Source organism: Staurois parvus, unplaced genomic scaffold, assembly GCF_062004578.1.
Source record: "Staurois parvus isolate SC_StPar_1 unplaced genomic scaffold, SC_StPar_1.0 ptg000403l, whole genome shotgun sequence".
Lineage (NCBI taxonomy): Eukaryota > Metazoa > Chordata > Amphibia > Anura > Ranidae > Staurois > Staurois parvus.
Genome location: NW_028318199.1, coordinates 5,479,547 through 5,502,865, shown reverse-complemented (window position 1 = coordinate 5,502,865; position 23,319 = coordinate 5,479,547). Strand labels below are relative to the sequence as shown.

Here is a 23,319-nt window from a genome sequence, read left to right as displayed (position 1 = left end):
AATGTACATCAGCCCTGCAGCCACAGTTGTCTGTATACATAAAATGATTGGTGCTCTACCGTCCTTTCTATTTAACCTTCAAGAAACCTAAACATTTCATAGTAATAAATATAACTGAGAGATCCACCAACTAGTAACACGATTTTATATGGATTCTACATCTGCTTCAGATTTGTGTGAGGATCCCACCCGTGCAGTAAAATCATTTCAGCTAGAACTACGTGATAGGACTTTCAGTAAACCTAGCAAGAGTACCGGGTACCACAGTTTCCCTAGGGAGGGGCAGCTCCCCTCACTTTCCACTTTCATTGGTGAATAGCTGACGAGAGGTGGAGCGGACGTTATAAATACCATTAGCCACACAACTTCCCTACTCAGTGGACAAAGTAGGAGCAGCCTGTGTGTACCTGTGACGTCTTACAGCCTTGTGTGTGCGTGCGAGCGAGCGACAACACGTCGCTTCCTTGTTTGTAATGGCTGCCCGTGATACGCCGTGGGGACCTCGGAACGCAGCCGGGCTGCTGCTGCTGCTCCTGCTTCATCTCAGCGCGGCCACCAGGCAGACTCCGTCTGAAGTAGTGGAAGAAAGTAAGTTCACAGCGGAAATTCGGCTACTTTAGGCAGCTAGTAAATGTACCCAAGTGATTACCGTAGAAGTGTCCTATATGGGTGGGAGGGGCTCTACCTGGACTACAGTTCCTGTATAATGCTGAGTGGAAACTTTACTGCTGAGCTTTTACAGTACTTGTTTCTCTTTTTCTTTTTATAAAATGTATGGAAAAGTTAAACTTTTTTTTTTGTAATTACTGGATGAATATAGGTGAGTGTCACTGAAATGGAAAGAGAAAATTAAAATGTTTACAGTTGCCATAGAAAGTCGAGGGTATCTTCTAATAGAAACTCCTATGGGACTGTAGACAATATGCTTTAGGGCCAGCTCACACTACATGCGTTTCAGTTTTTTTTCTGCATCCAAAGTGCACAGAAAGTAGGTTATATGTTTGTCAATGTCCTATTTCACATCAGTGCTTGCAGTTCCAGTGCGTTCCGGATGCAGAAAAAAACTTAGAACATGCTTAATTTTTTCTGCACAGAATTGTACTGGAATGCAGTAAAACACATTAAAAATGCACTGGACTGCCCATGTCCCTATTTAAATTGAAGAGGAGAAAAAAATGGACTGGAATGTGCCAAAAACTCACCCGGAACGCTTCTGGACTGCGATTCTATAATGTGAACCGGCCCTTACTCTTTAATCAAATAAAAGACATACAACTTTTATTTTTTGGTAATACCTTGGCCATGGCCGTTTTATTGGTATTTATTGATATAAATAGTATGTTTTATAAGAACTTTGTACATATTAAATCGGTATTAATATTAAAAAAAAAAAAAAAAAAAATTCTTAACCACTTGCCTACCGGGCACTTTTACCCCTTCCTGCCCAGGCCAATTTTCAGCTTTCAGTGCTCTCACACTTTAAATGACATTGTGTGGTCATGCAACATTGTACCCATACAAAATTTTTATATATTTTTTTCCACAAAAATGGCTTTTTGGTGGTATTTAATTGCCACTTGTTTTATGTTTTTACACTATAAAAAAAAAAAGCAAGACATTTGAAGAGCCTTTTTTTTTTTTTCTTCGTTTCTATTATAAAATTTTGCAAACTGTAATTTTTCTCCTTCACTGATGATCAGTGCCAATCTGCAGTACTTTCCTCATTCTGTGACAATGTGAGGAACGTGCAGCTGGTAACTGTATTTACTCAGTGATCTGCGTCATTGGACACAGCTGATCACGTGGTAGATGACCGCTGTGATTGGCCTTTTACCTCATCACTTGATCAGCTGTGTCTGTAGGACTCATCATGGAGATCACCAGGTGCGTGCCGCTGAGGGTGCAATCTGGGAGGATGTCATGACTCCCTCCCAGAACTGGACAACCGCGCTGTAGCAGTCATTTGGCTGTAGTGCGGTTGGCAGGTGATTAAAGTATCACTACACAACACCAACTTGATCACTACGACTCTAAGCTGTACATATTAAACACAACTTATTAACCATACCTATCTATTGATCCAACCTCACTTCAATTAAAGACTCACTCATCGTCCTTTGAATAAAGGTGACCTCACCAATAATAATTGGCCATGACAACAGAAGGGGTGCGTGGGAGGGGAGCACCACAGGGATGCCTCTCAGGTGCCTGCAACCCTGTGAACGGAACCCCCCTTTTATAGCCCCCTCATCTCCCCTAGTCCTCTTTTAATTGGCTAATTTGACTTCCAGGTGTTCCCCAGGTGCACTGGGGGCTTAAAACTTCCATTTTCTACAAAATTCCCCATTATATTAATAGCTGTTGGGGGGCTTGAAACTTTACGGTTTTTATTCAACCGCATACCAAAAGGGGGTGGGGACTAAAACCTGCTGACTTGCTGTAAGTTTCTCTACCGTATATATACAGCGGGGAAACTTAAAGCTTTTCACATGCCACAGTCCCATAAGAAAAGGGGGGGAGGGGGCCCGGCCCCATGTTAAAATCCCCCTTTTCTTTTCCTATTCCTGAAACCACTAAGATTAAAACATAAGTATGGCCAAAGCTTTTTTTGGTCATGCTTCTCTTGTGGGTCACAAAATGCTTGTGCTTACCAAAGAAATCAAAGATCCAGTCCAGGCTCTGGAAGGATCCTGACCATATTGTTGGGATCCACCTGGCTGCCTGAGTGACAGCTTGTCCCGCATCTTAATGCACGTCTGAGAACCGAAGCTGGCTGTGCCCGGCATTCCAGTGAGCACTGGAGGAGCAGAGTGGAGACCAGTCACTGCTCTCTGCTTCGAGAAGACTGTGTGATCAGTGGTTATGTGATTGCTCAGTATTGGGTCTGGCTCTTTCAGACAGGTGTTCCAATTCGGTCTACCTGTCAGTTTTTCAGGCGGACCTGATTGGAAGTTCTATGCATTCCTATGGACTGTCGAGTGTAAATGGACTTTGATTTGTTTACACCCACCTATCACCAGGTTGAAGTCAAGGGGACAGATCCAAAATGATTTTCCAAATGGCTATAGCGGTTGTAATGCAATATTTGAATGTAAAATCTTTTCTGGGATTTCAGTCAGGTTTCATGAGCTATGTAAATTGTTTACACCTGTAGCAAGGGCATTATTTAACTTTGGTCCAAGCTTTACAGTTTCCTATTTGCAGGCAACCCTCACCTGCTTGGGCCATTTTTTGGTGAAGGTAAGAGAAAATCCTCAACTTTCTGTTTTGATTCCAGAACAAAGTGTAGTGGAATCTATACAAGGTAACGGGGACTACCAAAGACAAACTGACAAAAGGTGTTTACCGTTCCTATTCTAAGCATTAATGTGCATCTGTGAGTGTGAGAATCGCTAAATGTCTTTCCCCATAGCAGCCAATTAGATTGTTCCCTTTATTCAGTCATGTTCTTTGGCTCTAGTTCTTATGGGGTACCTCAGATCATTATTTCCATTTTGTGTAGGCCTCATGCATATGAGCACTGAGCTGAATGGGCTGTGTTCATGAAGGTTGAGCTGGGAGTGGGAGTTATTTATTAAAGCTAGAGTGCAAAATCTGGTGCAACTCGGTGTAGAAAAGAGGAAGATAACAGCGCAATCCACCAAAAGGGCCATATAACTGAGCCTCTGGGGCATAAATTGACCTATTGATACACAATAATGCAATTAGAAAAAAACTCTTTAAGTTTACCAAAATCTATACAGAAAACTGTTAAACCACCTTCCACCACCATAAAAAACAAGACGGCATTGCAGCTCTGCATAGAAACCAATCAGCTACCAGGTTAAATTTCCAAAGCTTAATTGAACAAGCTAAAGTTAGAAGCTGATTGGCTACCATATGCACAGCTGCAACAGATGAAGTGCCCCAGTTTTAGTAAGTCTACCCCAGTGTATGTTCAGGTCCATTCACCTGAATGCTTTTTAAATTGGGATGAGCATCTGTCCTTGCGGCTGCTGCACCCTCCTACTCTTATGTAGGGTGTCTGCATGCAACACCTGGCACTTCTACCAGGTGCTGAGATTTGGCCTCAACCCTTATTGGTTGGCACAGGATAATGTCACTCCTGTGCATGTGCAGCTTGGTGTACTTTGTAAAGAATATTTAGAAATCTAGATATACCACTTTAATGTTTTATGTGGGGTAGCCTATTTAATAAGCTCAAAGATCGCACCTATTTAAAGTTGTGGGTGTAAACCAAAAAATTATAACAAGTAGTAGTTGCCATAAGCCATCTACCGAACTAGGTAATAAACACCCAAGCAATGTAGCTTATATGTAAAATCACATTTTTATTATTCCCTTTGGGAGAAAAGGTGATATCCGTGGATGGTGACATATACAATCACTGAATACACATTAAAAACAATGAAAGACGAGCAATCCGGTTTGCAACATTGAATATTTCTAGTGGTATTCACTTTGGTTGAGATATATAGCAGCATATTAGCAGAAATAGCCAAAATTCAGCTGTTTATCACAAGGCTCTGTGTTGTACACATATATATCCTGTGTATACAGTGATAGCAGTAAGACAAAAAATTAGCCAAGTATATATCTAGATATGCATGATCATAGGATGCGTGAGAACTGCAAAAAAAATGCAAGTTGAAAAAAGAAATGAGTATGTCCATTTGTAGAATGCAGGAAGGAGTTCCCATGGAATTATACAGTGTTGAAAAAGTCATACTGTCCCATGTTCCTTCTTGGCTTGAATACTGTGTGGATTAATCCTTCATATACAGTTGTGACCAAAATTATTCAACCCCCACTGAAATTGAGTGTTTTGGCCAGTTTGACATTGCTTTTGATCATTCAGTCATCTTGCTTACATTTACATTAAAGAGGCACTTGTAGGTCAGACAAATATAACATAACAGTTATAATGAAATAACCACAAATGTCTTTTCTGTGCTCACAGCATTATCAGTTTTATTCAACCCCCAAGTGACATTCAATCTTAGTACTTAGTACAGCATCCTTTTACAGTTATAACAGCTTTTAAACGTGAAGCATAGCTTGACACAAGTGTCTTGCAGCGATCTACGGGTATCTTCGCCCATTCTTCATGGGCAAAGGCCTCCAGTTCAGTCACATTCTTAGGCTTGCGCACTGCAACTGCTTTCTTTAAGTCCCACCAGAGGTTCTCAATCGGATTTAAGTCTGGTGACTGCGATGGCCACTCCAAAATGTTCCAGCCTTTCCTCTGCAACCATGCTCTAGTGGACTTGGAGGTATGCTTGGGATCATTGTCCTGTTGAAAGGTCCAACGTCTCCCAAGCCTCAGGTGTGTGACGGACTGCATCACGTTTCCATCCAATATCTCCTGGTACTGAAGAGAATTCATGGTACCTTGCACACGCTGAAGCTTCCCTGTACCTGCAGAAGCAAAACAGCCCCAAAGCATGATTGACCCTCCACCATGCTTCACAGTAGGCAAGGTGTTCTTTTCATCATAGGCCTTGTTCTTCCTCCTCCAAACATAGCGTTGATCCATGGGCCCAAACAGTTCTAATTTTGTTTCATCAGTCCACAGAACACTATCCCACAACTTTTGTGGTTTGTCCACATGGCTTTTGGCATACTGCAGTCGACTCTTCTTATTCTTTGGAGACAGCAAGGGGGTACGCCTGGGAGTTCTGGCACGGAGGCCTTCATTACGCAGTGTGCGTCTTATTGTCTGGGCTGAAACTTCTGTACCCACATCTGACAAATCTTTTCTCAGTTCCTCAGCAGTCACACGGGGACTTCTCTCCACTCTACGCTTCAGGTAGCGCACAGCAGTCGAAGTCAGCATCTTCTTTCTGCCACGACCAGGTAGCGTTTCAACAGTGCCCTTTGCCTTGAATTTGCGAATGATGCTTCCTAAGGTGTCTCTTGGTATGTTTAACATCTTTGCAATCTTCTTATAGCCATTGCCCTTCCTGTGAAGAGAAATCACCTCTTCTCTTGTCTTCCTGGACCATTCTCTTGCCTTCACCATGTTTGTAACCACACCAGTAAATGTCTAGAAGGAGCTGAGTATCACAGTCATTTTAAAGCTGCCTAATTGGTGCTTATTATGCTTGATTGCTGCTCGGTGACATCCACAGGTGTTTTCAATACCTGATGGAAAGCACCTGTATGAACCTCTGTTCTTCAGAGTGGTAGTCTTTAAGGGGTTGAATAATTGTGGCAATGAAGAAACCACATAAGAACCATTTACTACTGTATTACATAAACAATTGATGTCATTTTAGTTGCATTTGGGTAGTTACAACGTCCTTGTAGGATTTGATTCTGAATACAATTCCAAATGTACACTATAGTCCCTAAACCCCTTTACAGCATTGGGGGTTGAATAATTTTGGTCACAACTGTATTGTGAAAATATTTAGATATCTTTATCCCTTCTAGATAAACCTCATGGCAAATGTATTGTGAAGCTGAGAATAAATTGCAAAACTTCAAATGAGGTGTGCAGTAACATTTTAATGATTTAACGATGCACCCCACTCACCACTGTTATACTGGCTAATGACCTAGCCATTTACCAGGAAATAGATTCTCATCACAATGAAACTTGATTATCATGTTGTAGATATAGAGTGGATTATTCACACAGTTCCCATTAGGGTAATGATCAAACCTCATATCACGAGTATTCCTTGTGCAGATTTCCCGCCAGATCATGAGGCATATCGCATGGCACAGTAACATGGCCGCTGTCACCAGTCCATGGTGTTGTCCACGTGGGATGTTGCTGCCGGGTGTGATGTCAGTATATTACATTGATGTGTTTTGTCCGCCAATCAGTGCAGACTTCTTCAGAATAGGGAGGAGATGGTGAAGGCTGCTTAAATACCCTGTAACTTAACCCCTTGGCGCCAGTGCCTCCTGGCCCTTTAAGGGTTTCAGAAGCTGGGAGGTGGGGTGGGGTTTTAGGGTCATGTGACCACTGTGATTCGCCGTCACGGCGGTCACATGATCGGGAAAGGTCCCAATTGAAAGAGGAGATCGGGACCTTTTCATGAGTACCAGACGTGTGCTGGGAGTGCACGGGGCGCACGCTCTCAGCACGTTTTTCTTAATTGCACACAAATGTACGGCCGCTTGGTGTCTAGGCCCAGACACATTTGTGTGCGGCCGTTGTGAGAGGTTAATTGGGAATAATGTACAGCTCCCCCAGTGATCAAAAATCATGACTCATTCAAAAAGATTAAAAGATGTCCGTATACAGTGAGGAACAGAAGTATTTGAACACTCTGCGATTTTGCAGGTTCTCCCACTTAGAAATCGTGGAGGGGTCTGAAATTCACATTGTAGGTGCATTCCCACTCAGACAGAATTAAAAAAAAAAAAAAATTCAGGAAATCACATTGTATGATTTTTAAAGAATTTATTTGTCTTGCACTGCTGAACATAAGTATTTGAACATCTAAGAAACGGCAAGAATTCTGGCTCTCAAAGACCTGTTACTGTGCCTTAAAAAGTCCACCTCTACTCCACTCAATAATCAAACTTGGTAGCACCTGTCTGAGCTCTTTAGACACCTGTCCACCCCACAGTCAGATGCCAACTACTACCGTGGGCAAGACCAAAGAGCTGTCAAGACACCAGAGACAAAATTGTGGACCTCCACAAGGCTGGAAAGGGCTACGGGGCAATTGCCAAGCAGCTTGGTGAAAATCTCATCTCGTAGGGTATCACTGATAAGAAAGGTGAGGAACCAACCCAGAACTACAAGGGAGGAGCTGGTCAATGACATGAAGAGAGCTGGGACCACAGTTTCAAAGGTCAGTCAGTAGAACACTACGCCATCATGGTTTCAAATCGTGCATTGCACAGAAGGTTCCCCTGCTCAAGTCATCACATGTCCAGGCCCGTCTGAAGTTTGTCAATGACCATCTGGATGATCCAGAGGAGGCATGGGAGAAAGTCATGTGGTCAGATGAGACCAAAGTAGAACTTTTTGGTCTAAACTTCACTCGTCGTGTTTGGAGGAAAAAGGATGAGTTGCATCCCAAGAACACCATCTCTACTGTGAAGCATGAGGGTGGTAACATCATGCTTTGGGGGTGCTTTTCTGCAAAGGGGACAGGACAACTGCACTGTATTAAGGAGAGGATGAATGGGGCCATTTTATTGTGAGATTTTGAGCAACAACCTCCTTCCCTCAGAGCATTGAAGATGGGTCGTGTCTGGGTCTTCTAACATGACGACAACCCGAAGCACACAGCCAGGATAACCAAGGAGAAGCATATCAAGGTTCTGGAGTGGCCTAGCCAGTCTCCAGACCTAAATCCAATAGAACATCTTTGGAGGGAGCTGAAACTCCGTGTTGCTCAGCGACAGCCCCGAAACCTGAGAGATCTAAAGGAGATCTGTGTGGAGGAGTGGGCCAAAATCCCTGTTGCAGTGTGTGCAAACCTGGTCAAGAACTACAGGAAACGTTTGACCCCTGTAATTGCAAACAAAGGCTTCTGTACCAAATATTAACACTGATTTTCTCAGGTGTTCAAATACTTATGTACAGCAGTGCAATACAAATACATTCTTTAAAAATCATACAACGTGATTTCCTGAATTTTTTTTTTTTTAATTGAGTGGGAATGCACCTACAATGTGAATTTCAGACCCCTCCATGATTGCTAAGTGGGAGAACGTGCAAAATCGTAGGGTGTTCAAATACTTCTGTTCCTCACTGTATCAGTAAGAGTAAATGATCTACCCTAATGGAAGAATTATTTTAACATGGCAAATATTCAGAATTACTCAATTTCAATCCAAGAATACCTTGAAATTAAGTTCAATATTTAAACCTTTTGGAACCAAAGTTTCTAGAGTGTATATCCAGAATTTTTCTTTCTGTAATAATTTGTCAAAATCACAGTCTTGGGGAGATGTTAAGGGAAAAGATACCTTTTACCATTTTACCTGTTTACCATCAATTCGTCCATTATGGACTTTTTTGAAATGTTGAGCTAATTGATTTTCTCTACCATTTTCTTTAGGTTTGTTTAGATTTAATATCTCTAATGTTCACCTATGCGAATTCTTAATTGACATTTTTGTTTTCCCTATATATAGTTTTTTACATGGACATTCAATCATATATATGACCTTGGAACTAGAACAGTTAAGGAAATTATGGATATTGTAAAAATTTTTTCTCCCAGAGTTTGAAAAGTTGTTGGTTTTTATCCACATGGGGGCAAATTTGGCAATGTCCACATGGAAACATACCAGTAAATGTAGGTTCAGTTAGCCAGTTACTTGATATTGGTTTTCTATATTCTGATCTTACTAATAAGTCATTTAAATTTGCTGCCCTACATGCCACCATTGAAGGTTTTTCTCCCACTTATTGGCTATAATAGAATTGGCTGTCAGTACATGCCAGTGCTTTAGCATTGTATTTTTTACATCTTGCCATTTTTGTCTAAATTTAGTAATGAATCGAATAAGTCCTTTAAGTTTTGAAGTTTGATCTTATGTCCTCGTGTCTAGAGTTTCTCTATGGGCTTTTAATGCTCTCCCTTTTGCTTTTCTAAGTGTATGGGGATATCCTCTATCTCTAAATTGTTTATACATAGATGTAGCTTCATTTTGGAATTGCGTTTTATATTTGAGCAATTTCTCCTTATTCGGAGGAATTGTCCAATTGTTTTAAAAGTAATTGGATGATGATTTGTAGCATGTAGCAAAGTTCCAACAATGTTCTGTCAGGTGAATATTCCTGTCATTCAAATTTAGATCTTGAATGAGGAAAGTAGGCCCCCGCCCCCAACAAATAAACATAAACAGAGCACAGTAATGATGGGGTGTGGATGAGACAAAGGAAGGGCCTAAAGCCCCTGAGACTAGGGTCGAAGGCGTCCCTGCCCGTCACGGCAAGTGGCGGAACCCAGGGACCAGCCGTAGGCCACAGCCCCAGAACCTAAAAAAAGGTACAAATATAAGGCACAGATCTAATAGAAGTAACCTACAGCATGTGCAAAAACTGTAGGAAGAGGAGGAAAGGGAAAATCTCCCAATTCATGCAGATAGGGATCTTTTGGGAGGAAGATCTGGAACGCTTCTTGCGATCAGACCGCTGCCAGGATGAGGGGAATGGAAGGCCAGGGGTCGGTAATTGAAAGGGCCAATCTGGGAAGGACACCTGAGGTAGCTTGAACACACCGAGAAATGTAGGCAAGCCCCAAGGGTGCGGAATTGAGCAGATTTACCATTCTGGGAGGCATGAAGTTGAAACTGGGACCACCACTGGTAGCGGATAAGCCTGCATCATCTGAGTGAGAGGGTGCAGAGCCTTGCGCATAGCTAGAGTCTGGCAGGAAAGGTCAGGGAGGAGCATCACTGGCACTTCGTTGAATACCAAATTAAAAAAGAAAAAAGCGCCACTTACAAAAAACACCAAAATGTCAGCAGCATATCCCACCCAAAATTAAATTTTGGCAACAATAATCCTAATTAAAAGGTTTGCACTAATAACAAACTTATACAAAAGGTGTATATCATCATCCAAAAAACATTAGTGTTTTAAATAAATAATTATAGTGTCCAAACATAAATTGGTGTCCAAAAAATATATATATATCTTCAGTGACTTGAACCAATTGTGAAAAATCCACCACCAAAGGAGATTAAATGAACTCACCAGAGCTAATGGCTGGTCAGATTATAAACCAGCAACAGCGCTTGGTTCGTTGCTCCCAGAGCACAAGCGCTGTTGCTGGTTTATAATCTGACCAGCCATTAGCTCTGGTGAGTTCATTTAATCTCCTTTTGGTGGTGGATTTTTCACAATTGGTTCAAGTCACTGAAGATATATATATATTTTTTGGACACTATAATTTATTTAAAACACTAATGTTTTTTGGATGATATACACCTTTTGTATAAGTTTTGTTATTAGCGCATACCTTTTACTTCGCTGAATAGAATGGTGTCCTACGTGCTGGCCACACGCATAATGGCGTCCTTGACCTTAAAGTAGTGGACCCTACGCAGAGTATCACAGACAAAAGATGGGTTAGGATTCCTGGGGCCCAGCGTGCGATGTATGTGGTCCAACTCAATATGGGTGTCTTTAGGTTGCTGGAGCAGTTGATTGAAGATGGCGGTAACTGCTGCGGCCAAATCTTTAGAGGCAATGGTTTCTGGTATGCCACTAATCCGAATATTGTTACGGTGGTTCCTGTTCTCAATGTCATCCTGTTGGTACATGAGCTGTTGTATAAGAACCGTATGGGAGTTAAGGGTCTCTTCGTGGCTTTGTAAAGCGTTACACACAGTTGGCGGTATTTTCAATCTCTTCCATGCGCACGCAAATGTCTTGTTTAAGCACAGACATTTCCCGCTTGTATGTGCTTTCAATACATTTCACATAAAGCTCAAAATCTGCCTTTGTAGGAGGGGATTTCATGTAGGTATGCAGGGACTGCATGTGGGACTGCAGATCCCAGCCACCCTCAGAGCAGAGATGCTGGGGAGGGCTGCGGGATCTCTGTGCCCTGTGTTTGCTGTGCCTTTATAACAGGATCCCCAGGAGGAGAGAGGGAGCTTTGAGGGCTTACCTGCCCTTCTGTATGGAGCTTTGTATCCACAGGGGATGAGCAGGGGAGAGGTGCCGGTGCCATCTTGGAGGCTGGGGTGCCCGAGGCCTTGGCCGAGGATCGGGTCAAAAACCGGCTCATGTCAATGCCGGTCTGGCTCCCTGTTGCTCTCCGTGGGGTCTGGTGCCGATTCCTCCCCAAGGGGATTGTAATGGCAAGCCTGTGAGGGAGAGAGGAAGCCTGCAGTGGAGGTCCGGGCCGGGAGCTGTGCAGAGTAGTTGCTACCACTCCATGCGTCAAGCCATGGCCTTGTTTGCGGAGTTTTAACTAATCCTCCCGGATTTTTTTTTTTTTTTTACAGTGTGCAAAAATGGCTCTAGCAGTGAAAGGTTTAAAGGGGTATTAAACTTTTACAAAAATGTAATGCAGATCACCAATCCTTAAAATGTAAAACCAAAATTTCATACTCCTGATATGTGCCTGCTGTATCATGTACTTGTATGGAAATGTATCTTCTTTGTATTGCTTCATTTGTGTGAAATCCCTGAGATCCTGCGAGTTCTACTAAAAACTGACCACACTAGGCATGAGAACACAGCCTAGTCAGTACTCTAGCTGTACTGGGATAGGGTATTTTTTAGTTGCCTTGTGTCAAATCTCAAGGTGCTATATACTGGGTGTTACTGAACCTATATATGAGTTTGTCAACCTTTGGCAGTGGATAACCATCACATTTAGACATGCTATGCGTTTTTCTGAAATCATTACATAATCTTACACTTCTGTCTGGCCTATTAGACTTGACCAGCCACAACTGGATTCCTGTCACTCCCAAATCTAGCTTTTGTTTTTTTTTTTGTTTTTTTTTCTCTGACTGCTGCCTTCCTAGCTTTGGGTATTCTGCACATATTTACCTAGACACCTGACTCCTTAATTAGGTCATCCGAGTAACTGGTTAGACCAGAAATCCCAGAGGAAATACCACATACCCACATCCTCTTGTCTCACTTATCTGGGCCACTAATAGTTTCAGCTTTCGGGTGTTGAGGGGCCAGTTTTTTTTTTTTTTTTTTTTTTTGAGGGGTTTCCCTGTCCTTTGGCTTTATAAGATCAGCACTTCCTTTTCCCCAGATGAGTTTTATTTTTTTAATTTTCTCCATGAATTCAAAAGGGACCTGCAATTTAGCGAGGTATTTTGCTTTTAGCTGTGCGGACAAAAAGTAGTACATTATCCCCTGGGTTAAAGGGATTGTAAAGTATCCAAAGTTTTTACCTAAAATAAAAAAATTTACACTTGCCTGTTGTGTACTCCTCTGAACCTCCTTGTGGGGTCCCCCGCCAGCACTCTTGGCTCTTCCTCTTCTGTGTTTGGGCCCCATAGCTTGCCACGTGCTGTGGGGGCCCAATCCCAAGCTCAGCCTCACCTCCCATTCTCTCCTCACAGGATTTGATTGACAGCAGCAGGAGCTGACTGCTCTCTATCAATCTGCACTGAGACCAGGGAGAACGAGCACAGCACTAGATTGATACAGGACTCTGGTATTTAGGGAGGTGAAAGGGGAAGCAGACAGTGAGAAGTTTTTTACATTAATGCAGGTAATTATTATTATAATACAGTATTTATAAAGCGCCAACAGTTCGCTTAGCGCTGTACATTACAATGGGAGACAGAACATGCGACAGTACAATAACTATACAATAATGATAATGTATTTAGATAAAAAAAACCTTGCGACTTAGAACAATTTTAAAGTTAGACTTTGTCACCTCTGATTCTCAGGCTTGCTCCATATGGTCCAGGTACAATGACTGCTGCAAGATATGCTTTTTGTCCAGGGATTAAATTAAGGTTCCAATCTACTTTGTCCCTCATGACAATCTACTTGCCCTGAGAAAAATTTTTTTTTTTTTAACCAAAACGTGAGGTGCTTTTAGGAATGTCTGGGGCTTTTAATATGAAAAGGGGCTTCATGGCAGATATTTTTAACATTTGTGCTGTTAATCTCCTCCTTCCCCTCCCTGCCTCTCTCCAGCACTGCACCCGGGGGCCTAGCAGGGATGGGAGAGACCTTGCAGTATAATGTGCACCAATTGGGTGCTTGTCAGGAAAGGAGTGTCCAGCTTATCCTTTGTCCCTTTCGCTGCCAGAGCCGTCTGTTTTTGTACAAGTTTAACCACTAGCCTACAGGGCACTTATACCCCCTTCCTGCCCAGGCCAATTTCCAGCTTTCAGTGCTGTTGCACTTTGAATGACAATTGTGCAGTCATGCAACACTGTACCCATATGAAATTTTTATAATTTTTTTTGTGAGATAGAGCTTTATTTTGGTGGTATTTAATGACCTCTGGGTTTTTTTTTCTTAAACCTAAAACCACTGAAAATTTTGAAAATTGTTTCTTAGTTTTTGTTATAAAATTTTGTAAATAAGTGATTTTTCTCCTTCCCTGATGTGCGTTAATGGGGTGGCACTGGTGGGCATTGATGGGCGCTGTTAGGCGGCATGGATGAGCACTGAGCTGGCACTGCTGGGGCTACACAGATCATAAGGGCACACTGATCATCAGTGCTCTGATGATTTGTGTACATGTTCTCTCCGAGGAATGCCGATTACCGACTCTCCTCTCCTCATGAGCTGTCAGCCTGACACCTCATGGGGAGAGAAATGCCAATAACTGGCATTTCCCTGTTTTACACATGATCAGCTGCGATTGGACACAGCTGATCACATGACCGAGCCAACATCTTTGGCTCTTTCCGTAGATTGGTGATCTGCTGTGTCCGAGGGACACAGCGCACTGCCGATCGCTGCGCTCCAGGAGCCGCGCATGAACGGTTAGAATGGGAGGACGTCATATGACGTTGTCCCATTCGAGAGAACCGCTTTGCGTCCATCATATTACTATATGGCGGGTGGGAGGCGGTTAACCACTTCTGCGCCGCCCTATAGCAGAAATAATACTACAGGGTGGCACGGTTGTGCCAAATCACGTGTGTATACACGTAATTCATGCTCCTGCAGTTTTCATGGGCTGGGGGGCTGCGTGTGCCCTTGCTGACCCATGGGTGCCGTGATTTGATACCCAAGGAATCCTCTAATTTGTTCCCTCATGCCTAGTGTGGTCAAGTGTTAGTGGAACTGGCAGGATATCGGGGATTTCACACAAATGAAGCAATACAAATGGCTGTTTTCTAAGTGTATATATCCTAAAAGCAGAGAGGAATAAAATGGTTGTGTGAATTTTTTATGGTAATGGTTTATCAAACTCAAATTTCCAGCAAAATAATTACCCCTTATACTCGCCTGCTCTGTGCAGTGATATTGGGCCCAGTGATCTTGGCTTCTCCTCTGTGTCCCCATAGCAAACCGTTTTTTATATGGAGGGGCAGGCACACAGCCGCACTCCGTAGACTTACAAGTGGGACTTGGCCTCCTCAATGCTGTTTTTTTTTTTTTTTTATGGAAGGAATGCATTGAAATAAATTTTTAGCTTTTATTATCACTTTAACATTCATTTTAGTGGACAGAAATGTGAAATATTACCTAATTTTTGGTGAACTGCAAAAGATAACTTCCATGGAGTAGATGCCAAATAGATCCTTTAAAATTTTGTGCACCCATGAAATGACTATGGAATTCAGTATCAAATTTTTCTAGCCGATACTCTAAAAGCCCGTACAAGGTCACCAGTTCAGCATTAACCATGAATAATGTGCCTAGAATTATTGCTCTTACTCCAATATGTGCAACAAGATGGAACACATGTAGCGCAATCAATTTTGCACATAAGCACTTCTGACATGCAAGTAATTGTAATTTCTAAGAATTCCAGAGAATATGCAGTGATGACTTCATGGAGGTGCTCTGAGGAAAGATTAGCAGAACTGAGTGTATTCTCTTTTGAGAGGCGATTAGGGGAGACATGATCACCATGTAGAAATATACAGTGAGGAACAGAAGTATGTGAACACCCTGCGATTTTGCAAGTTCTCTCACTTAGAAATCATGGAGGGGTCTGAAATTCACATTGTAGGTGCATTCCCACTCTGAGAGACAGAATTTAAAAAAAAAAAAAAAAAAAAAAAAAATTCAGGAAATCACATTGTATGATTTTTAAAGAATTTGTCTTGCACTGCTGAACATAAGTATTTGAACATCTAAGAAACGGCAAGAATTCTGGCTCTCAAAGCCCTGTTACTGTGCCTTTAAAAAGTCCACCTCTACTCCACTCATTAATCTAACTTAGTAGCACCTATCTGAGCTCTTTAAAGACACCTGTCCACCCCACAGTCAGACGCCAACTACTACCATGGGCAATACCAAAGAGCTGTCAAGACACCAGAGACAAAATTGTGGACCTCCACAAGGCTGGAAAGGGCTACGGGGCAATTGCCAAGCAGCTTGGTGAAAATAGATAAACTGTTAGAGCAATTGTTAGAAAATGGAAGATGACGGTCAATCTCCCTCGGACTGGGGCCCCATGCAAGATCTCACCTCGTGGGGTATCACTGATAAGAAAGGTGAGGAATCGGCCCAGAACTACAAGGAAGGAGCTGGTCAATGACATGGAGACCTGGGACCACAGTTTCAAAGGTCACTGTTGGTAGAACACTATGCAGTCATGGTTTCAAATCATGCATTGCACGGAAGGTTCCCCTGCTCAAGTCCTCACATGTCCAGGTCCGTCTGACGTTTGCCAATGACCATCTCGATGATCCAAAGGAGGCATGGGAGAAAGTCATGTGGTCAGATGAGACCAAAGTAGAATTTTTTGGTCTAAACTTCACTCGGCATGTTTGGAGGAAAAAGGATGAGTTGCATCCCAAGAACACCATCCCTACTGTGAAGCATGTGGGGTGGTAACATCAAGCTTTGGGGGTGCTTTTCTGCAAAGGGGACAGGACGACTGCACTGTATTAAAGAGAGGATGAATGGGGCAATTTATTGTGAGATTTTGAGCAATAACCTCCTTCCCTCAGTCAGAGCATTGAAGATGGGTCGTGGCTGGGTCTTCCAACATGACAACGACCCGAAGCACACAGCCAGGATAACCAAGAAGTGGCTCCGTAAGAAGCATATCAAGGTTCTGGAGTGGCCTAGCCAGTCTCCAGACCTAAATCCAATAGAACATCTTTGGAGGGAGCTGAAACTCCGTGTTGCTCAGCGACAGCCCCGAAACCTGACAGATCTAGAGGAGATCTGTGTGGAGGAGTGGGCCAGAATCCCTGTTGCAGTGTGTGCAAACCTGGTCGAGAACTACAGTTAACGTTTGACCCCTGTAATTGCAAACAAAGGCTTCAGTACCAAATATTAACACTGATTTTCTCAGGTGTTCAAATACTTATGTTCAGCAGTGCAAGACAAACTCTTTAAAAATCATACAATGTGATTTCCTGAATTTTTTTTTTTTTTTTTAAATTCTGTCTGAGTGGAAATGCACCTACAATGTGAATTTGTTCTGTTCCTCACTGTATGTCTCTACCTTTTTAGTATTGGATACTGGTAAAGGTTTAGTATCTGGCTGATTGACATAACTCACTGGGGAACATTTACAAAAACTGGAGCAACCGGAATTTGGAGCAGCTGTGCATGGCAACCTATCACCAGCTTCTATTCATTTTTCTTTTTTTTTCTTTTTCTTTTTTTTTTTTTAAAGCCTAACAGAACAACCTGAAAATAGCGGATTGAACATGCACAGTTGCTTCAGATTCAGGCTGCTCCCAGTTTGAATAAATTCCTCTGTTGATCACCAGTCCAGATGATCACCACATTCATTGCTCAAGCCTCATGCTTTTATAAGTGTTAATTGTTGGATATTGACTCCATTTTAATGTTTTACACAAGGCATATACCCTTTTTTTTCTTTTACAGGTACAGAATCCATACCCACTGCTTCTTCTGCTACTCCTAATATTGTAGAAGACTCCGCATTTACAAAACGCATCACAAATCTCACAACTGCTAGAAAAAACCAGAGTGAAAATCAAAGTGAATTGAGTGTAAAAACAAGTACTCATCCACATGTCACCATTGTTTCCTCGGCACCAACACAGAAAAACACCACTCAGGTGGCAGAGAATGGGGGGATTTCCACAATACCTTTCCTCAGTAAATGGGTAAAACTAAAAACTTCAGCTGATCATACAGATGAACCAACGACTGACAGCCTGATTGACACAAAACATGTAGTTGGCACTAACTTGCCAAACACCAAGGAATATGATGAAGATGACGGCTATGGCCTTGAAAAGGAAGATGACATATCCAAAAATAAGGACACCTTAGACAGAGCTGAAACAAATTACAAAGAGCCCGGTGATGTAAACTATGATTCAGATTCCAATGATTATGAACTTAGACCTGATGAGAACAATTATGATCAAGACAGTCACTTCTTTTTGCACTTGGTTCTAGTTGGACTTTTAATTGCTGTGGTGTATATTGCTTACCACAACAAAAGAAAGGTAGGTTTTATTTTCACCTGTAGCCAAAATAGGTATGCCTGCTTTTGAAGCACATGTAAAATCAAGAAGAAAAAACAAACTAATTGAAGTTCAACCCTTCCTTAAATATGATGGATGCATTAATTATCTTTACATTTTTTTTTTCTACCTTGTTCTACCTGGTCTTTTATATGGTGACATTGCTCGCTTACCTAACCTATGAATAGCACATTGTGGTTTACACACACTTTATTGCTGATTGTGTACAAGATGGTCTGGATTTTTCGAGTTTATATTGGAACCCAAACTTCTACAGGTCAGAGTTGTGTTGCCAGCCAGATTAAAGCTGTAATTTCTTTATTTAAACTGTGTTCATGCTGTTGGGCTGTGCTTTAATGCATTATTAATGTCACCCCCCTATCCACCTTGGCAATGGATGAGTGTTGCAGCACATGGCAATACACCACCATGCATTGTGGTGCAGTGCATTACAAAAAGGTACATGCACCTTTTATGGTGCTGTAGGCAGGCTGCCCTTTCTCATGAGTAGGCTGCCCTAGCATAATGCATGGTACCATGTGATATAATCAACTGCACCCTAACAGTGTGGACCCAGCATTAAAATGTTATTAAACCCAAAAGCAAGCATATTGCAATTTATCAATTCTTAGATGTGATAGCTTCCTTAATTTTCTTATTTAGGCTTTCTTTCCTTTTATATTCAACTGGTTAGTTTAGCCAGTAAATCTATTTTTCAACGGAACAAGCTCTCCTGCAAATTTATTAGTTTGAGTGTTGAGACAAATCATTTACCAGTGACTGGGCGCTTACAATGGTCAACTTTTATTCTTGTAAAACCTTTATCCCAGAAGAAAATGTTACTGTAACCTCAGTGTGAGCTGGGGGCATACATTTTTAAGTAAATCTGCTATCTCCTATACTCAGACTGACAATGCTGCTGTCCAAAGGTGCCCTTGTGCTCCTTCATCCAGAATGAGAGCACTCTTACAGTAGATGTTACAGATCACCAGGTGAAACCGGGGGGGGGGGGGGAGAGAAGCTAATGCAGACACCACATTTAATGATTGGTAAGCGGCAATATATTACATTTCTTAATTTTGCTTTATGCTCACATAGCCACCTAGGCCCCCCACCACCTCTACAGTGAGAACTGAGCAATCAAACACTGCTGATTGCTTAGAGCAGAGGGAGAGAACTGAGCAGAGAACCAGTACTGTCAGTCTCCACCTAGTCAGCCCCTCCAGTGCTCACTGGTGCATTAGGCAGATCTCTGAAAGGCTGAGCTAGATGCAGTAATGCTTCTGGGTGGATCCTAACCACCACCATATAGGGAGTTTGAGACTAACAGGAGGGGGTCTGCTCTCTTTCCCCTAAATCTAGGCTGTTATCTTCACTAGGATCGGATTTTGACCATGACCCCACTGTTACCACCTCTACAGCAATTCTACGGTAGAAATCCCATCTGCCTCCTCTCTAGGTACTCCTGCCTTTTAAGAAGTCCATCCACATTTGTGTCCAAGAGACATCTAGCCTGGTTTTCTCTGTACCCCATGTTTTCTCTAATACTGTCCCTTCTGTTCTCTTCTGCTTGTTTTCTTCCTTCCTAGCCTTAATCTGATCTACTGCCTTGGTTTTTGTTTTAGTTTCCTCTAGCAACCCCAGCTTGGTTGTTTTTTAAAGGGTTCCATATCTGTGCCTATCTATTCTGGGATCTTGGCTAGTTCCAGAACCCATCTCTCATAACCTGGCAATACCTTCTGTCGTACTCCATGAGTAGGTATTTTCCGGGTCACTACGATTAGTGTATACTCTGACAATCTCCTCTCTCATGAGGTCTAATGGTAAAAAAATTTACAGTAAACTCTCTGGCTTTTGAACATGGCATGGAGCAATTGTGGATCCTGGGTTAACACTCCCATAGTCAATGCTTCCTTGACTGACAAAATAACACAGACAGCCCCTTCATCCCACAAACCAAGGGATTTGCTGATCAAAATAGTATTTGTAACCAGCATGGATTTATGAAGAACAGTTAGGCTGGCCATACACTGTACAATTTTCTGTCCAATTTCCTTTAGATTTACCTTCCACTGTGTAGTGCAAGGGCCTGCCTAACTGGATACAACTAAAAGTGTTTGGGTTTGACCTATTATATGGTTTTTGGTGAATCTAAAGCAAAAATCTCAAGAAAATTGTATAATGTATGGCCAGCCTTATTGCAACCTTATTATAATTTAAACATTCTACGAGGAGGTGAGCTGTAGTATAGAGAGGTCTGTGGACGTGATTTTATCTATATTTTGCCCAGGTACCCAGGTTTAACTTGTTTCATATTTTTTGCCCAGTGGAATGCACTGATGAATGCTAGATGTCTTTAAAGGACTCACACTTTTCTTCAGTGTTTTGTTGCAAGAATGGGATCCTGTTTAGCATCATGTAGCATGGAGTACAGCTAAGTAAAGTTGGCTTTTGAAATCTGGTGTTCCTATCCTACCACCTATAGTTTACAGTAAACATAATTACTCTGAACATAGTTTCTGAAATTATCCCTTCCACATGTCCATGTGCATTAATACCTCAGCTTCCAGTCATAAGCCATCAGGCCCCAGCTATGACCACTAACCCATCTGTGACCTGGTACATGGGTTGATCTTTTATTGTCCTTGTCCCACCTCCCTCAGTGCTTGGATCTTGGCTAAAAAACATTCACACTCGCCTAAGGAATCAGTTCCCAAAGTGCATTGCATGCCTTTAGAGCAGAACTAAAGTAGCCTTTTTATTGCAGAAAAGTGTTACTAAACCCAGGACCCTGCATTTGCTAAATAATTGTACTTGTGTTGTGCATTGTGGGAGACCAGATGTAGTAGTTTATATTTACTAAAATACCTTATGTATGTCACATGCACTCTCCCAAGAAAAAAAAAACTTCTCTAGCAATACACCCCAAACTGCTGGGTGACTCCACACTATATATCTTGGGAGATGAGGGGGGCACTGGAAGGAGGAAAGTATCAGAGAAGACAGGATCAAACATCCTTTACACAATGCAGAGGATTAACTCTGGTTCCACAGAGTATAACAAGCATACTTTACTGCATGTACAGACTGATTTTACTGTTGTGGGTTTAGTAACACTTTAAGGACAGGAGGACCCTTTATATTGCATGGAAGGCTTCTGAGAAGTGATCACTTTTTTTTCTTTTTTTTTAGTTAAAATTTTAAAATTATTGTATCCTTGTAAATGACAGCAGCCTAAATGTCTTTTTGTTCTGATGCAAAAGCATAATTGCAAGTTTAATACATTAACGCAGCCTTTTTTCAACCAGGGTGCCTTCAGGTTTCTGCAGGGGTCTCGTCAGGAAAAAAAACTTTAAAGTCCCTACAAAGTGTACACAAGCCAGCAGGTGGATGAAGCCTGCATTTTTAGTTGCACAAAGCCACAGGTTTTCATTGTGCACCATTATAACCTTACAGATGCTGGTTAACCCTTTGACGCCGACGTCACACAAATATGCGGCCTCACGGAACTGGGCTTTTGTGTACCTGTCTGTGCTGGGAGTGTGCTGCACTGCGTGCTCTCCGCACAAGGACCGTGGTGTCACTGAGAGCCCCGGGTCCCGTTCTAACGATTCCGGGGTCACATGATCGCTGTGATGGCCTCTGATTGGCTATCACAATGATCAGTCACTGTGCAGCCCGGCCCCCTTGTTTTTTCTCTATGAATGGAGAAGAGAGATGCATTGATTGTAAGCTCCAAGGAGCAGAGCCCTCCTATCCCTCTTGTATTGTTGCTGTATTGTCTCCCGTTATGTTGTAAAGCGCTGAGCAAACTGTTGGCGCTACATAAATCCTGTATAATATTAATAATTATCTCTCCAACTCCTGGCATAGAGAGTTTGTAAAAAAAGTAAAAATAAATATTAAAAAAATACCTTGAGCAAGGTTTGATCTAGTTCAGTGCCAGGGTTATCTGGGTCAAAGGTCAGGATTTACAAAAAAAAATTGGTGTCGGTATTTTTTAGGTAAACAAAGCCAAAAACAAAATGCGCACTATTGTTTCTGGGCTGTGCTACGGGTACAAACAACAAATAACATACACATATATGGTATCGCTGCAATCTCCAAGAGCTGGAGAATTTATTTTGGGTGGTTCTTGTTATGGTAGTAACACACAGCTAAATAAAAAATTTTTTTTTTTTTTTACTATTTTGGGCCAGTTTTCCTTTAATAAAAAAAAAAAAAATCAGAAGATATCAATTACCATTTACCACCAAATTAAAGCCCAATTTGTGCTGAAAAAAACATGGTATAATTCACCTGGATGTACAAAGTAGGTGTGATTATGTACGGTTGCAAAATTGTGCTTAGGCATTTAGATTTTTTACCCTCAGGCGTGAAGGGGTTAAATCAATGACATCATTGATTCATAAGGAGGATGTTTGTCAGCACTGGGGTCACAAGGATGCTGTGCAGGCACCAGAGAGGGATAAACATTAGCTGAGTGAGGGAGGAGAGAAACATTGGCATACTAGTCAGTACCAGTGTGCAAAGGTATTTGCATTGTAAGAATAAATCGCCTCTAATGGTGGGTGTCCTAAATGTGTGGATGTTGCATTAGGTAAAACCTATTTATTTATTTTTTTTACATTTTAGAATATGGTGCCTTGAGATTGCCTATAATTTTTAAAGGGGGCCTTTGACTGGAAAAAGGGATGAGAAATCTGCATTAACATATATACTACTTTTTTTTCAGATCTTCCTTTTGATCCAGAAAAGAAGATGGAGGGACAGCCTGTGCTCAAAGAATGCAGGTTATCGTCGTCTGGACCAGAATGTGAATGAAGCAATGCCTTCCCTTCAAAGAACCAATAATTATAAATTTTAAGACTCATTTTTAAGCATTATTGACTTTCCCTTGTGTTGTTTTTTTTTTTTTCTGGGGGGGGGGGGGGGGGGATTCATTGCCATAAATATTTTGGACAGTTGATTAGCTCAGATTAATGGTGTTTTTTTTTTTTAACAGACTTTTATAATCTATGGGGAATTCACTATCCATTTAATGTCTTGTCTTGTGAATCTATTTAATTTTAGCAAGGATCATGCAATTTTTTTTCTTTTATGCTTTCGAGTGAGTGGGTGTGCTATGTGTTAATGCGTTAGCACTGGATTAGTTTGCAATTAGATATGTCCAAAATGAGGTAAATGGATTTTTATACTTTCAAAAATCTAGGCTTACAATGGAGTCTATGGTCAAAATGTAAAATTTTATATTCCTTTCCA

The 23,319-nt window shown here is 41.7% G+C and overlaps 1 protein-coding gene across 1 annotated transcript; it reads left to right on the top strand.

The window, feature by feature from the left end:
- The first annotated feature begins 371 nt into the window (after window positions 1-371).
- Window positions 372-22,981, top strand: CUNH5orf15 (chromosome unknown C5orf15 homolog). Its single transcript, XM_089686644.1, has 3 exons — window positions 372-588; window positions 17,447-18,039; window positions 22,793-22,981. The coding sequence occupies exons 1-3, from the start codon at window positions 474-476 to the stop codon at window positions 22,922-22,924; spliced, it is 840 nt and encodes a 279-aa protein (XP_089542770.1). The 5' UTR covers window positions 372-473; the 3' UTR covers window positions 22,925-22,981.
- The last annotated feature ends 338 nt before the right edge of the window (window positions 22,982-23,319 follow it).

Excerpts from the sequence above, each read along its gene's own strand:
- CUNH5orf15 (XM_089686644.1), top strand. The coding sequence starts at position 474 with ATGGCTGCCCGTGATACGCCGTGGGGACCTCGGAACGCAGCCGGGCTG. Across the intron at positions 589-17,446 it reads GTCTGAAGTAGTGGAAGAAA|GTACAGAATCCATACCCACT; the intron begins GTAAGTTCACAG and ends TTTCTTTTACAG. Across the intron at positions 18,040-22,792 it reads CTTACCACAACAAAAGAAAG|ATCTTCCTTTTGATCCAGAA; the intron begins GTAGGTTTTATT and ends CTTTTTTTTCAG.